The following is a 15471-nucleotide window of genomic DNA, read 5'->3' as shown; positions in this document are numbered from 1 at the left end:
TACAATGAGAGGCTTGTCATGGGAAACATCTTTTAAACCAATGCATACATCTGTCATATGCCATTTACAAGGACAAAACCTGACAACTTTGTGATTCCTCTTTTGTTGTCGCTTGTCATGCACGCTTTGCGTACTTCAAAAGACCAGAAGCAATCAAGAGAGGGAGTGAGCCGAATACTGTATACTTACCCGCTATTGAAAGGAAAATTATTTCAGTTTTTTTTTTTTTTCTAGTCTTTTATGGGCTTAAATATGAATATATTACAGCTATCTTATAAATTATTCAGACCAGAGGGAGAATTTGTAGAAATACGTGCGTGTCAAATCATAATAGAATTTGTCAAATAAAAATAAAATTATATATGTAGTGCAACCAATATATGGTTGGGCCAGCCACACGTTGCAGTTTGAAGGTTAAGTGTTGCTTAACCAAAAACATACAGGGGACAGTTATCAATAATGGTTTAATTTGCCCCCCAAAAATACTAACATTACAAAGCAGAAGTGGTGATTTTCTCTGACCTCATATCAAAAACTTTAATTTTTTATTTTATTTTTTTAAATATGAACTTGATTATCCACCTATTTCTCTAGATTTGTGACATTTTACCACCAATAGCACTGAAATGTGACTTTTGTATACTGAAATGCACCATTTAAGACCCCCTGACAGACCACACTTGCGACTTTTAAAATAAATATATTTGCGACTTTTGAAGCACATTTGTGAGATTTCCACTGGTGAATTGCGACTTTTTTCTCAGACCCGGGACGTTTTAGTTACTGTTTTGTTGAATGTCACTTTACTGACAAAACCCAGTTTTTTTTTATAATATTAGATAAAAATAAATGCAGCCTGTTTTACTATTTATCACTTCTTCCTACCACGAGTTGGTTTTCTTTTCATAAATGTGACTTTTTGACAAAAAGTCGCATCTTTATGCCATAAATGCGACTTCTTACACAAAACACCACCTCATGAGCTGACGTAATTGTCAGCGACAATTTGAGCCATTTTGGCTAATAAGAGGATGATAAATGAGACTTAATATGCTCCAATGTGATAGCCCAGCAAACTTTTCAAAGGGTTGTAACAGAACACAAAATAAGAAGCGATACTCGCCTGGCCGATCCAACACTGCAGCCTTTCCAACAATTCCTGGTCCAGTGCAGGAAACCCCTAATCGCTGGTCACAGCGGCTACCCACCTCAGTCACCGATTGGCTGGGCATCTACAGTATGTGCTATATGTCTTTTGTAACCATTTTTAATCGTTTTACTAACGATCAGAAAAATACCCTTTTAAGTCAGATTTTTGGGTCTGTTCTATACATAAACCAGAATTTGCAAGGTCAGACCCAGCATCAGCAGAGGTTCGGTGGAGTACAGTGGATGGTATTTTCCAGTGATTACAAAACATATTCAACATCAAAATAGTTATATAATCAGGAATAATTCTGTAATATCCCAAACAGGTACAATTCCATTCACTGCGTATTCAGGAGAATTTGAGAGAGTCTTGTGTATGAGGCCTTGACTGCAAACAAAATCCCCCCCACCCCTACCAATGCGATACAGCACCGGTGCTCACAGACTTGAGAATAGTGCTTTTAGGGGGGGCTCCAAAGGGACTGCTTATTGCACCTTTCCCTTCAGGCTCGGGAGTCATCATCTACTAATCTTGTTAGTGCTACTTATTACTGCAGCAGGTTGGTAATTACATAATTGATCCATCATTTCATACTGATAACTATATTACAGAGATTGTCCCCATGCAGGTTTTTAGGAGAAGACTCTACAAAGTGCTGCCTGCACCTGCGGCACTTTCTTGCCAGTTGGAACTGACCCAGATATTTAGATTTATACCTGGGAAGCAGCCTCATACAATCTAATCACGTCTATGTAACAACACTGTAGATTAGGTTATTCACCTTCAACATGGGAAACATTCAATTGTGGGGAAAAATAAACACAGTTTCATGCAGTGTGCCAAGCACTAAGGGCGACAAGGAATTATTTTTTCAATGCAATTTTTAAGGCATATCCGCCACAATATACTATATTTGGTTCCATTCTGTTTCTGTTCAGCAATCCACATTTTTGTTTTTTTTCGGACAAAAAGGTGCCGCACGTAGGACTTTTTTTGTCTGCTCTTTTTGGCGGAAAAAAAACCTAATACCTTCTAAAGCTTCTAATGACACATTGTTGTGGCTGCAGCAATGAGATCTGTATACCACTGGAGCCAATCACTAGCCTCAGCAGTTTATGGCATGAGACCACTGAAGCCAGTGATTGGCTGCAGTATAGTAATACTGGATGTCACCACTGCAGTCACAACAAAAAGAAAGAGCAGCAGCAGCGTTAGATCAGAGGGGATTCGGGAAGGTAAGGAAAGTTTCTCCCACCACTTTAACAGGCAGGTTAAATTTATAACGAAAAAAAAATACCTTTAAAATCAATCAGTAATGTTATCGGTCTCAGTGCAGCACTAGCCTTAAAGGGGACGTTGAACAAGGTGTCAGAGATGCACGCAGCATGCAAGAACAGATAAGCACTCCAAACTTGCTGCAAACACTTAGCAGCGTTTCGGACCAATGGTCCTTCCTGAGGCAAGGCTATGGTGTAAGGAGTATTAGAAAACTAAGTCCGAGGGGGCTCTTATACTGCTAGAAGTGCAGTAAAGATGACGTCCTGGAAGTGAAAGCAGCTTTCTCCTTAAAGCTTCAGTCTTTAGACCGCATATATAATGCTGTGGCATACTCCCAAAGCATTACAGCCCGTCAGTGTCATACTGACAGACAACCTATAAGGATACCCTTCTGGCATGGCTTAAAGGGGTTGTCCGGGATCAAGATATTTTTTTTTTAAAACCAGTTAAATCACTATTAATAGCGGTTTGAAGGTCCGCCCAGATGTTTTTAGGTATTTTTTCACTTCAGCAGGGCTCCTACAGTCCCCCACTGATTGTTTACCTTTCTGTTTATGTGTGCGGTAACTTCCTGCCTCAATGCTTTCTGGGTCCCAGCGCAGCTAAACGCCTCCTTCCTTACTAAGAATGCGCCCAGCTCGGCGAGGGGTGTGGCTTAGCGCTGCTATGGGCGTGGCTTCGCGCCATGAGGGGGCGTGGCTTAGCGCTTCTGTTGCCACATAGTTACTGCCCCTCCATGCGCTTGGAATAATTAGAGGCTGATGGTGACGTCACCGGGCTCCTTGTGAAGCGGAAGGAGAGGCTTCGCTATGCAGAAAGGGACCCGGTACATCACTGACTGTGATAGAAACTGCACTTCCCGCTGAAAATTTGTGAAGTGAAAAAGGGCCATCAGAAAATGTCTGGTAAGGGAAGGACAGGCATGAATGTAATATTTAGGGGACCATTGTACATGTAGACCCATGTCCCCAATCCCGGACAACCCCTTTAATAGTCCAATACCTATGTAGACCAAGGGGACCCTCTGTTGGGCTGTCGATTGCCAGTTTTTGTCAGTAAAGCATAGAAATTTGCAACCAGGGAGTTTGTTGGTATTTCATGCATTCCCTGGTTCATGTACCATAAAGCTCCTGACAGGTTCTCTTTAAAGAAGCCCTGCCTTATAGGAACTGTTAGACTTAAGACACTAAAAGTGAAACACTTACAAAACTTCTTGCCTTCAGCCGTTCTTCCTCAGTGGTAGCTTTCTCACGGAGTACTGCCCTTGTAAGCTGTTCAGTAGAGGACGCTCGTTCCCTCTCCAGAGCTTTTCCGATTTCATCCTGCATTAACAGTTGACTGTGTTCTAGTCTGAAAAAGGCAAATGTAAAACTTCCAATGAGATTCTCACTAATAATTTTGTGATTTCCCTTATAAAGTACAAAGAACAAACATTTAAATCGGTGAAGCTTATTGAAAAATTGTCCTAGTTTCTTGCTCTTAAAACTCATTGGGCACAAGTTCCCAAAGACACACAAGGGAATGAAAGAGATGTTCTACTAGTTTACATTGGTGTGATGGTCACCTGTCCACATACTTGTGGCCATATAGCGTATATGGTGATCGATAGAATCACCTGCCTCAGCCATTTCATTTTTCTGCATGCTGTAGAGAGTACATAAAGCAGAAAGCTACTTTCCCATCTTCCGCAGCTTTTATACATGTGTCCACCAATTTCCATACTCAAGACCATACAACCACTCTGTCTATATTGTGTGGTAGTAAAAGGAGTTATAGTCTAAATCAGTGTTCCTCAAGGTCAGTCCGAGGGGCCACCCGTGGTCGTGTTTTCAGAATTTCCTTAGTATTGAGCAGGTAATATAATTAGTGTCCATGCATCAGGACCTACCACAGGTATTCATTCTGTGGGATATTCTGAAATCATGACCAGTGCTCGGGGCCCAGATGCCGGAGTGGAGGAACACTGGTCTAAATCAAAACGAAAGCCGCTTCCATTGTCTATTATTTTCACGAATTAAAGAACAGTGCACAATGACAAAAAATATTTAAAAAGGGTAATCTTTAATATAGAAACATTAAAAAGGAGTTTAGATGTTATATTTGCGAGGAGGGGACAGTCGTATCAAAGGAAGATATGAGATATAAATCATGGAAAAAAGTGAAGAAAAAATGTTAGTGCTTCTTATAGGGCGAATAGTAATGAGCGCTTCCATTATGGAAGTGCTCATTAGTACAGGAGGACTGGGAAGCTCCCTGGTCTTCTCCTGCAGACTCCTCACGCTGTGCTGTACCTGTGCACAGTGTGATGACATCGGCACTCTGTGCACAGCTTGGCAGGAAGACCAAGAAGAGCGCTGGATGTTAGGAGCGGCGTCTAGGGCAGTTACCTAAGGCTAGTTTCCCACTAGCAGCAGAGGAGTCTGGCAGACTGTTCCGGCGAGTGAACAGCCTGTCAGATCCGTCATGACGCTAGTGACCGTGTGGCCCCAGACTGCGGCTCCGTCCCCATTGACTATAATGAGGGCGGGGCGGAGTTCCGGCTACAGCACAGCAAGAGGCAGCCGGACTAAAACTACAACATGCAGTACTTTTAGTCCGGCTGCCTCTCGCCGTGCGCTGCCGGAGTGGCAGTCCGGTGGCACAAGTGAACTAGCGGCAGGACAGATCGACAGGCTGTTCACCCGCCGGAACAGCCTGCCGGAGTCCCCTGCCGCTAATGTGAAAGTACCCTTACACGTGACACAAGTGTAAGAGTCACCAGTGAGGCCAGGTATTGGCTCCAACGGTCACGATGTTTGAATACTGAAAAAAATAAAAATAAAAAAAGAGAATGGGTAGACCTACAGTTAAAGGCTGCACAGTCCTCTCGCCTTCATTCATCTCTCTAATTTCTTGTAATTAATTCCTGACTGCCCTGGGCCACCAGGAATCCTACCATTAACGCCTTCACTGCCCTAGATCACTAGGGAGACTGAAATTAACCCTCTCACTGCCCTAGACCACCAGGTATGCCAGCATTAATCCCTACACTTCCAAGGATACAGACATTTAATCCTTCATTGCCCTAGGTTAAATGGAATTTAGACATTAACCCCCTTCATTGCAGTACACCAACAGGACCCTTTTAATGCCCGAGACCAGTAGGTATACTGACATTAACTATTTCACTGTCTTCGATTACCAAGGATTCTGAAACTAACACATTTACTGCCAAACAAAACCAAGGATGCTGTTAATAACCTTCAATGCATTAGAATTACAATATTATTTGCTTGGATGCCATATAGCCCTACAAAGCTAATTACTGTATTTCTCGCTCCTTAAGGGTACTTTCACACTAGCGTTAGTGTGATCCGGCAGGCAGTTCCGTCGTCGGAGCTGCCTGCTGGATCCACCGATCAGTGTGACAACTGACAGCATTTGTAGACAGATCCGGGTGCGGATCAGTCTACAAATGCATTGCAAGAACGGATCTGTCTCTCCGCTTGTCATGCGGATAGACGGATCCATCTTGCAGTCTTTTTCACAGTCTTCCCGGTCTGCGCATGCCATATCCGGCACTAATGCAAGTCAATGGGAATTAATTCTGGTATTCCGGCGACTGATCAGGCATTTTGGACAGACATAATACTGCAGCATGCTGTGGCATTATGACCGGCCAAAACGCCTGACAGTGACTGAACGGAAGGCTTACTGATGCAAACTGAACGGATTTCTATCCATTCAGAATGCAGGGGAATATGCCTGATCAGTTCTTTTCCGGGATAGAGCCCTTTTGATGGAACTCTATGCCGGAAAAGAATAACGCTAGTGTGAAAGTACCCTAAGACACATTTTTCCCCCAAGGAAGGAGGGGTTTCAGTGTATCTTATGAAGCAAATACTAGTGAGCGCTTCAAATATGGAAGGGTTCACTACAACATAGTAGGACCGGGAATACTGCTCCCTACATTGTGCTGGCTGTATTCGCCACTGCCACGGTCTTCTTCTGCCACTGCCACATGCCGTGATCAGACATTGCACAAGGTAAACACATACTATGACCAAAAGATGTGCCAAGTCAGGTCTCAGGTGGCAGAAGGCAACCAGGGAGCGGTGAGTGCAGGAAGAGTGCGCAGGATCAGCAAGTGGCAGCACCGTCCAGAGCAGAAGAGGCAAGTTTATTTATTTATTTTATGTCTCATTTCAGGTCTGATGAGGAATGGGAGTCTAATTGGGTGGTCCAATGAGCAATGGGGGTCTGATTTGGGATCTGATAAAGAATGGGGGTCTAATTTGAGGTCCAATTTGAGGTCTGATAAGGAATGGGGGTCTAATCTCTCTCTCTCTCTCTCTAAAACTTAGGTGCGTCTTATAGTCAGGTGCATCTTGTGGTGTGAGGGGAAAAAAGGTATTAGCATGCTGTACGTTAATATTTATCCGATTCCACAAGGCTTAGAGGGAACACTGCTACCAGTATAGTGAACAGAGAACAAACTACCACATCATGGTGAAATCTAAATGCAACCAACTGTGGTCAGCAACTAGTAGTTTTAATTATGCTGTGCAGAAACAAACACTAAACTTGTCACTATTTGAAACAGAAGCTCCCACAGTATTAACATGAATAATTTCGCTCAACGTTAGTTCAACTTCATTATAGTGCCAGCTATTTATCCAGAGCTATCAGACTGTGCCATGAGTGTATGCATATACAAATGGCAATAACTGCAAAGAAGGTAAATCAGTCAATTCAGAAGAAAAGGTATAATGAAGCACGTTCCCACAGGATTCAATTACTTCCACAATCACAAAGAAAGTCAATATTGTAATTAAAAAGTTTAGTCTTCCTATTCTACACCACGGGAAATCAGGAAATTCACCGGCAGACGTCAAGCTGACCACATGTACATAACTGCCATTACAGCTTCAGAAGCTGATGATTAAGCATTGATTATACAGACATTTTACAGTACATTTTCAGCACGGTTCAGTGCGTCTTTGCCCAGAACACAATATAACAATAGCAAAAGTTTCTAGAAAACAAGATGTTTCTATAATGATTCTCTAACAATCAAGGATTGGAGCTCAGTGCCCAGAAAAGAGGTATTGGGGTGAGGAAAGGGGGGGAATGAAAACACAAAATTCTAATCTCATCTCTACCTAGGCAACTTCTACTGTAGAAATGGGTTACTGCAAAATACTAAATTACTAAACCCAAATAGGCATTAAGCCTGCAGCGGAAATGTCTGCTGAATATAGGTTTGGTTTTTGAAGATTTGTTAAAATCTCAAATTTCTGCCACATCAGTAACAACACACCATGCAATGTTTTAGCATTTACTCTACAGGAGAGTTAAAAAAAATTAAAAAAATATAATAATAAAAATGCACATAAAAACATAACTGCATTCTAGGAATCTTTTCATTATATTTGCCAAAAAAAATAAAAAATCATTGACACAGTAGCACCCTTCATATGTGAGAATCTAACAAAATAGAGAAGAAAACTACTCGTCAATGGAAAAACCACATGCACCAACAGGCATAACACATGTTGGCATGGTTGTCAGCCATACTGCAGCTACAGTTTGGCCGAACAGTTGCCTATACAACCATATCTGGCAAGTGTCATGTATTAATGGGAATGTTACTACAAGAAAATTTAGACTAGCACATTCATATACATAGTCATCAAGCAAACATGGTTGATAAAAAAAATGGCTGCACAACTTTACACATACAAACAATAGAGCTGAGAAATGGGGCTCTTTCGAAATTAAAGTGGTATTATACCTAGTATAAATGGAAAAATATAAGCTCTTTCGCCCATTTTTGATCAAACGTGTGTCAGGCCCATCTACGAGGCGTCAAGGTGGCTTCCGCAGACGGATACCCAACAGTAATATACCGCCACCTTGACGCCTGGTAGATGGGCCCGCCACATATTTGATCAAAAATGTGTGCAAAGGAAACCCTATTTTTTGCCAGAAAGACCGTCGCCCTGAGATGGATGGATGACAGGGCGCCTACACTGGGTCAATGGAAGGCGCTGGTCAATCAGGCGGTAGGCATGGAAAAGGTTGTCTATATTCACAGGAAGTGTCCGCAAAAGTTTGACAAAGTGTGGGGTGAATGGTGTGCGTCTCCTTTGACTGTGCACAACGCTTGTATGTTTTCAGCTGCTGATGTGTGATATATTGTTTCTATCTATTGAGGTGCTAGCCTCTTCTATCTCATGGTCTATAAACGTCACCTGACTTGTACGCTTCCTTGCTGTACTGGATCTAATGCAATACCATCTTGTACTACTGTGCTTGTACTGTATCCCCTGCGCGGGATTGAACCTGGATTTGCTACCTCTATGCTTGTGATATTGTAGCATGCCTTTCTTGTTAAACTTCAATAAAACGAGTTTAAAAAAAAAAAAATGTGTGCAAAGAGCTTCTATTTTTCCATTTATAGTAGGTATAATACCACTTTAATTTAGAATGAGCCCCATTTCTCGGCGCTATTGTTTGTATGCAAAATGTTGTGCAGCCATTTTAATGGGAATGTCACCAAAAAATGTTTCTGCCAGTTAAAAATAGATATTGACAAGTGTCAGCTTTTTTTTCCCGATTCAAGATTTATTTATTCTCTTTCCTGAACACGATTATGAGGGCGACCATCTTGTCTGAGGTGTTCTTAACAGCATTTAGGGATACGTTTTACAAAAGCCACCATGGGCCGTGGACACAATGGACGGGCAGAGATTTCACCTGTGCAGAGGGAGTAGATAAGCCTTGAAAATCACTTATTGTGAATCCAGTGTTATGGATACAGAGGTGATACATGTCATTGTAATCCTGCCAGTGGGGATAAGCAGATAACTGCAGTAGAGTGATCATTACAGATAAAAAAGAAGTGGAACCATTAGCTGTGTTTAAAACCTGCTATTTTTAATATAGATATTGACATGGAAAATTGAACATCCTGAAAAATTCTTTAAAAATGTTCAACATAAAAACATGATTTAAACAAAAGGTCATCTCCTGATGGCACATCAATCACATTGGTCTTAAAGAGTTATCTGGGTAGCCTTTTTTCCCTTACCCTGTGCTTCCTCTGCCAGGCCCTGTAACTTACTAAGGTACTTGCACAACTACAAGTTATCATCTACACCCACAACCCAGAGGGTCTGGTTGAAAACAACATAGCGCAGCGGGAGCATGGAGGCTGAAGTGAAGACTCAGGAAAAGTTGACGGGTTCACCATTATGCTCTGTAGGGGACTAGACGAGGTTTACACAATTAAATGACATTTTTTACAATCCCACAAAACCGCTTCAATCTCTCCCCTGCTTGCTTTGGAAGCCCTACAATCTGCATGCAGAAGTTGTGCTGCATTTGTTTCCGGAAGAGTAAAAATCCTCCTCTTACCATTTTTGAGGAGTATTTTTACCCGAGGAGGCGTACAAAAGTTGCAGTAATTTTAAATACATAATACATAGGCCTACACTTGTTCACATCTGTGTTGGAGGCTCTGTTTGGCAGCCCACCCAAACCAGCCAACAGCAAAGTTCACTGCTGTATGGAGCTTTCATATTGGTTATTTCAGGCACATAATAGAAAAAGTGAGGGGCACTCCGTATAAGGGAACAGGAAACGGTAGTAAGGGGTACAAATTTAATATAGCATCAGATCATCATACATAAAAACATTGTATCAGTACAATAAAATATATGACTATGTCGGTCGGGGTGATCTGCATAGCCAGTCTCGCATTGAGGTGGTGTTTGTCAAGCTCTACGGAAATACGCCACAACAACTCCAGCTGATGAGTCACGTGAGACGTCACGTTTAGACTCTATACCACGTGGGACGCCGCTTCAGCTGTGATCGGCTGCTACCTCGATTCTCCATAGTGAGCTGAGTGGAAGCATATGGTAAGAGATCTCTGTTGCTATTTTGCTACTATATCCGAAGAGTGACTCTTTTCATGACTTGACACAAGTGTCGATTCTTCTATCCTGGAGGCTTGAAACTGGACAGTGTTTGGTATCCTTACCTCCATTTGATACACTTGAACCATACACCTTGGGAACATCATTCAGGTCATTCTAACCTGCTGAGACTGAGTCTATAGTGGACAGTGTCTCATGAACCCTGAACTATTATTTTCAACAGGTTTTTTCAGGACCCTGCCTTCATTTATATATTTTATTGTACTGATACAATGTTTTTATGTATGATGATCTGATGCTATATTAAATTTGTACCCCTTACTACCGTTTCCTGTTCCCTTATACGGAGTGCCCCTCACTTTTTCTATTATTACTTTTTACCTACCGTGCGGTCTGGGTGGACCGAGAGGTGAGCACCCTCTCCATTCAGTCTATAGGGTGAGCCGCTGATCTGTTATAATCGTTATTTCAGGCACATGTAGCATCGCTCAGTGCCTGTGCCGTTCACAGCGCGCCCTACGCTGATGAATGATGAATGGCAGGGAAAAGTCTAAGGCCTCATTCACACAGTCAGGGTTTTGGTCAGTGATTTCCATCAGTGATTGTGAGCCGAAACCAGGACTGGAGCCTCCACAGACATGAGGTATAAGGGAAAGATCTGCCCCTGTTCTGTGTTTAGAGACGCACCTGGTTTTGGCTCACAATTACTGATGGAAATCACTGACCAAAACACTGACGTGTGAATGAGGCATAAGGTGTATTGGTACACCCAACTTTTTCAGGGAGCAAAACAGCCTGAACAGGGGTCTATGACACTGATACAGGCGTTACTGCAACCTCTGGATAGATGCCTCTTTATATTTGTGGCCCATCTTTACGGCAAAGTAAAGAATCCTCTTTATGCTGATGGTGAAGCCATCTGTCATCTCAAGACACAATACACCCCTGTGTCCTAGTACAGGTATAAAAAGATCATTAGGAAGATCTCTGTCCATTGTAATTAGATCTCCTCTAGAATGGTATTACACAGGCCGATGCACACTGAATGCGGGAGGGCCGATTGGTTCCTCCCTTATTCAGTTCTATTCATTAGCGACAGCACATCCCTGATTACACATAATCATCGAGCACGTTTCATAAGGATGAAGAATGCCCAATAGCCGATTGACTGCTAGCTTAGGCTACTTTCACACTAGTGTTTTTGTTTTCCGGTTTTGCGTTCCGTCACAGGGGCTTTATACCGGAAAAGAACCGATCAGTTTTATCCTAATGCATTCTGAATAGCGAGCAATCCGTTCAGGATGCATCAGTTCAGTCCCCCTTACGTTTTTTGGATGGAGAAAATACCGCAGCATGCTGGAACTCCGATCGGAACTGCTCACTGCCACCAATGATTGGGGGGGGGGGGGAACCCCTGTGGCCACTGCCACCAATGATTAATACTAAGGGGGGGGGGGGGGGTTGAGTTACCAGAGGGGGCTGGGGGGAGAGGCTGATCAGAGGCTGGGGGGGGGCTGTTTTTTGGACTTTTGGTTGGTCAGTGGTCACAAAATAAATGTGTTATTTTTTTAATTGTTATAATTGGTACTTAAATAAAAGTATCGGTACTCGGTCAAAAAAATAATAATATGGTGTCAGGACTTCCCTACTATAAAGTTTAAACCACTCGTTCTGGTACAGAATTAACCCTGTAATGTTTTTGTTGTTACTAGAAGTCAATTGACTAGTTACAGATACCCGAAATGGTGAAAAATGACATATAAAAGTATAACAATTAACGTCTCCTTGTGGCTGCCCCCATTACAGTGCAACGTCTCCTTGTGGCTGCCCCCATTACAGTGTAACGTCTCCTTGTGGCCCCAAGTGTTTTTTTCTTCTAAATGGGCATTTATCGCGATATATATCGTTATTGCGATAAATTTCTTAATATCGTTATCGTGGGAATATTTTGATATCGTCCAACCCTACATCAAAGATACCCCTCAGCCCATGAATGAGCAAATGACTATGAACCAATTATCAGGAACGAGCATTCCTATGAACGCTTGTTTCTGAAATTTGACCGATTATCAGGCAGTCTAATAGGGGCTTAAGCTGTGTGCTCTAACAACAGTATTACTTAACAAATAGCCCTGGGGTCTTTTTCTGGGTCCCAAGGTCTGACTGCAGTAGGGACCTCCAGTGTCTGATCCTTTGATTGTCTTGGTCCTTCAGCGCGGTATGATCAGGCGACGGGTTTACCAGGGACCTGATCAAAGGGGATGTTGCCTTTGATCATGCCACCCTCACAGACCATGACAATCAAAGGGTTAAACAGCTGGGATTGGAGCTACGTTCAATCATGTAGGTGCCTGCTACATGAAAACCAGCTCGTTCACAAAAAAGAAAAAAATTGCTGTAAACTCTGTACCTGCACCACATGCTGTCAAAAGACAACAAGCTGTTGTTAAGGAGTTAAAGGGGTTGGCCCATCTCACCCTTTGGTGGAATATCGTTAGGATATGCCACCAGCCTCTATGTCTAGAATGGGGTCTCCAAAGTGAAGGGGAGCGAACCACACAAGAGCAGCCACCCCCCATTCATTTCTATGAGGGTGCTGAAAATAGCCGAGCACCAGCTCCATAGAGGTGAATGGAGCGGTGGCAGCACTTGTGCTCCACCTGCTCCGCCCATGTTTGGTTCAAATGCTGAGGCTCCATACAGAGATGCTTCTGGTTCGGGCTGGTACGCCTCTGTGGTCACGTCTCCCTGAGCGGCACATGAGACCCAATCTGGAAGTTTACGCATTGCTGACTGAAGCCGATGCGCTAATTTGGGGCACATTAAGGGGTATAGGTAGTGATAGGTAGTGATTAAAGCTGCCTACTCCCATTCTGTACATAGAGATATATCACCAAACTTGAAAGGGATAAATCTTGCTGAGAAATGCGCTGTTCTTTTTCATTTTTGACCCCCAGCAACCAGTTATGGCTGCACTAAAGAGACACGGTATATGTAATGCACTAAAGAGACACGGTATATGTAATGGTACAATGTGATTTTAGTGACACATCTCTACCTCCTATGACCACTGCAAAAATACGGCTAAAAACACAGATAGGTCTTGCTGCATTTCTATTTTCTCCTCACTCAGTAATACAGACGCCAGCTATAAATGCTCATTTATTGTAACTTCACGCCATACAGACATGAGCTGCAACCGGGAATACCATAGCCAAGCCCAAGTCGGTGTGATAACACAGAATTTAATCTGCTACTCTCTCAAGGCCCGGCCAAGGAAACTAGAATAAACATGTTATTAAAACAGAGATCAATAAGAATAAAGCCTTCGTGTGTACAACCCACAAAAGGTTAGACCCAACTATTGATTTCAATATAACACTTCGCGCTTGGCTTCCCAAAGGGTTCCTTTTTAATATTACTCTTCATTTTTCTTTCACTTTGTATCAGGACTGGGAAATGTGTTATTTTGCGAGGAAAAAAGGGAAACAGACTATTGATAGGAAAAAATAAATAAATGAAATACATCGATAAAACTCAATGGTATGGGAATGTGCAGTAACAAAAGACTGCAATTATTTAGAAAATGTAGTAATAAGCCAAATGAAAGGGGTACTGCCATATGCCATGAAGGCTGGATAGGTGTGGGTCCCAGCTCTAGGCCTAGAAGACGTGTGGAGCTCTCTCTTTACATTTCTATAGCTAAAGAAAGAGTTAAAGTCCCCACCCCCCATACGGCCAAAACTGTGGAGGGAAGAATACTAAGGGCTCATGCACACAAACTTATATTTTTTTTCCCTGTGTCCATTCCATTTTTTTCGCGGTCCGTATGTGGAACCATTCACTTCAATGGGGCCAAAAAAGAAACGACTGTTTCCATTTTTTGCAGACCGCAAAAAATCCAAAAGCCGTGCGCATGAGCCATAAGGGAGAGTTCCCATCACCGTTTGCTTTTCTATTCTTCTGACCCGTCGGATAAACAGAAAATACTTCAGCCATTTCTGTCTGAGATACATTTTTTTTTGACGAAAATATTTTTTTTTATAGTACACACGGGACTTTTTTCCGTTAAAAAAATCTCTGATGGAAACAGCTCAAATAGATGCCAAATGTGCATAACTGATGGACAGGATCCGTTTTTTTTTCTTTATCTTCTGTTTTTCTGGTTTCAGCTTCCCTACCAATTCAGTGCTCGGATTCCAACGTATCAACATACAGTTGGTACGCTGCTGAAGCCAATCACTGGCTTCAGCAGCAACAAATCCCGCAATGATGGCTCACATGACAAGAGAAATGCGTCATCACTGAGGCCACTGATAGGTTGCAGTGGTAGTCAAAATGCATGTCTGGGTCTAAAGGAGCAGGAAACCCAGCAGTGGGAGACAGCCCAGCCATATGGTGGATGGGGAGGGGGCGTCTGGCCAAAACACCCCGAAGATGAAAACTTTTTTAAGCTTGCTTGCACTGTCATTTCCGTAAGTTCTTAAAGGGAGTCCGTCACCTCCATATGGCCATATACAGTGCTTACATGGCTCTGTAGCACACCTATACAGGAGTGTAACGGTACCTTTGTCTTTAGACTTGCACCAGCAGGAAAAACAAAGTTTAATTCATATGCAAATGAGCACCCGCAAGTGCCCAGGGGCGGCGTTCAGTGTGTAGGTGCCCAGGCTGCTCTGCCTTCTTTTCACTTTACTTCTCCCCAGTCTCTGCCTTTGCCCGCCCTCCAAGTCCGGACCTATCGATGAGGCAAGAGACTTGGAGGGCGGGCAAAGCCAGAGACAGGAGAGGAATAAAGTGAAAAGAAGGCAGAGCAGCCTGGGCACCTACACACTGAACACCGCCCCTGGGCACTTGCGGGGATCATTTGCATATGAATTACACTTCGTTTTTCCTGCTGGTGCAAGTAGAAAGAAAAGAACAAAAGGTACCGTTACAATCCTGTATAGGTGTGCTACAGACCCATGTAAGCACTGTATATGGCCATATGGAGGTGACAGACTCCCTTTAACTGCTACAGAAATTATAAAATGCTAAGTAAAAGGCAGTTAATGTATGAAAAAGGTAACCTAAATGGCCATTCTCTCATGCTGTAAATGTCTGATAGGTGCTAGTGCCACA

The 15471-nt window shown here is 42.8% G+C and overlaps 1 protein-coding gene across 1 annotated transcript in view; it reads right to left on the bottom strand.

The window, feature by feature from the left end:
* CHCHD3 (coiled-coil-helix-coiled-coil-helix domain containing 3) overlaps window positions 1-15471 on the bottom strand; it is a 126113-nt gene that overhangs the window by 90028 nt on the left and 20614 nt on the right. Inside the window, exon 4 of the mRNA XM_044279995.1 lies at window positions 3634-3778. Within this exon, the coding sequence (XP_044135930.1) occupies window positions 3634-3778 (145 nt within the window). The remainder of the gene's footprint in view (window positions 1-3633; window positions 3779-15471) is intronic.

This window comes from Bufo gargarizans, chromosome 2 (genome assembly GCF_014858855.1).
Source record: "Bufo gargarizans isolate SCDJY-AF-19 chromosome 2, ASM1485885v1, whole genome shotgun sequence".
NCBI lineage: Eukaryota > Metazoa > Chordata > Amphibia > Anura > Bufonidae > Bufo > Bufo gargarizans.
This window is presented reverse-complemented; position numbering and strand designations above follow the sequence as displayed.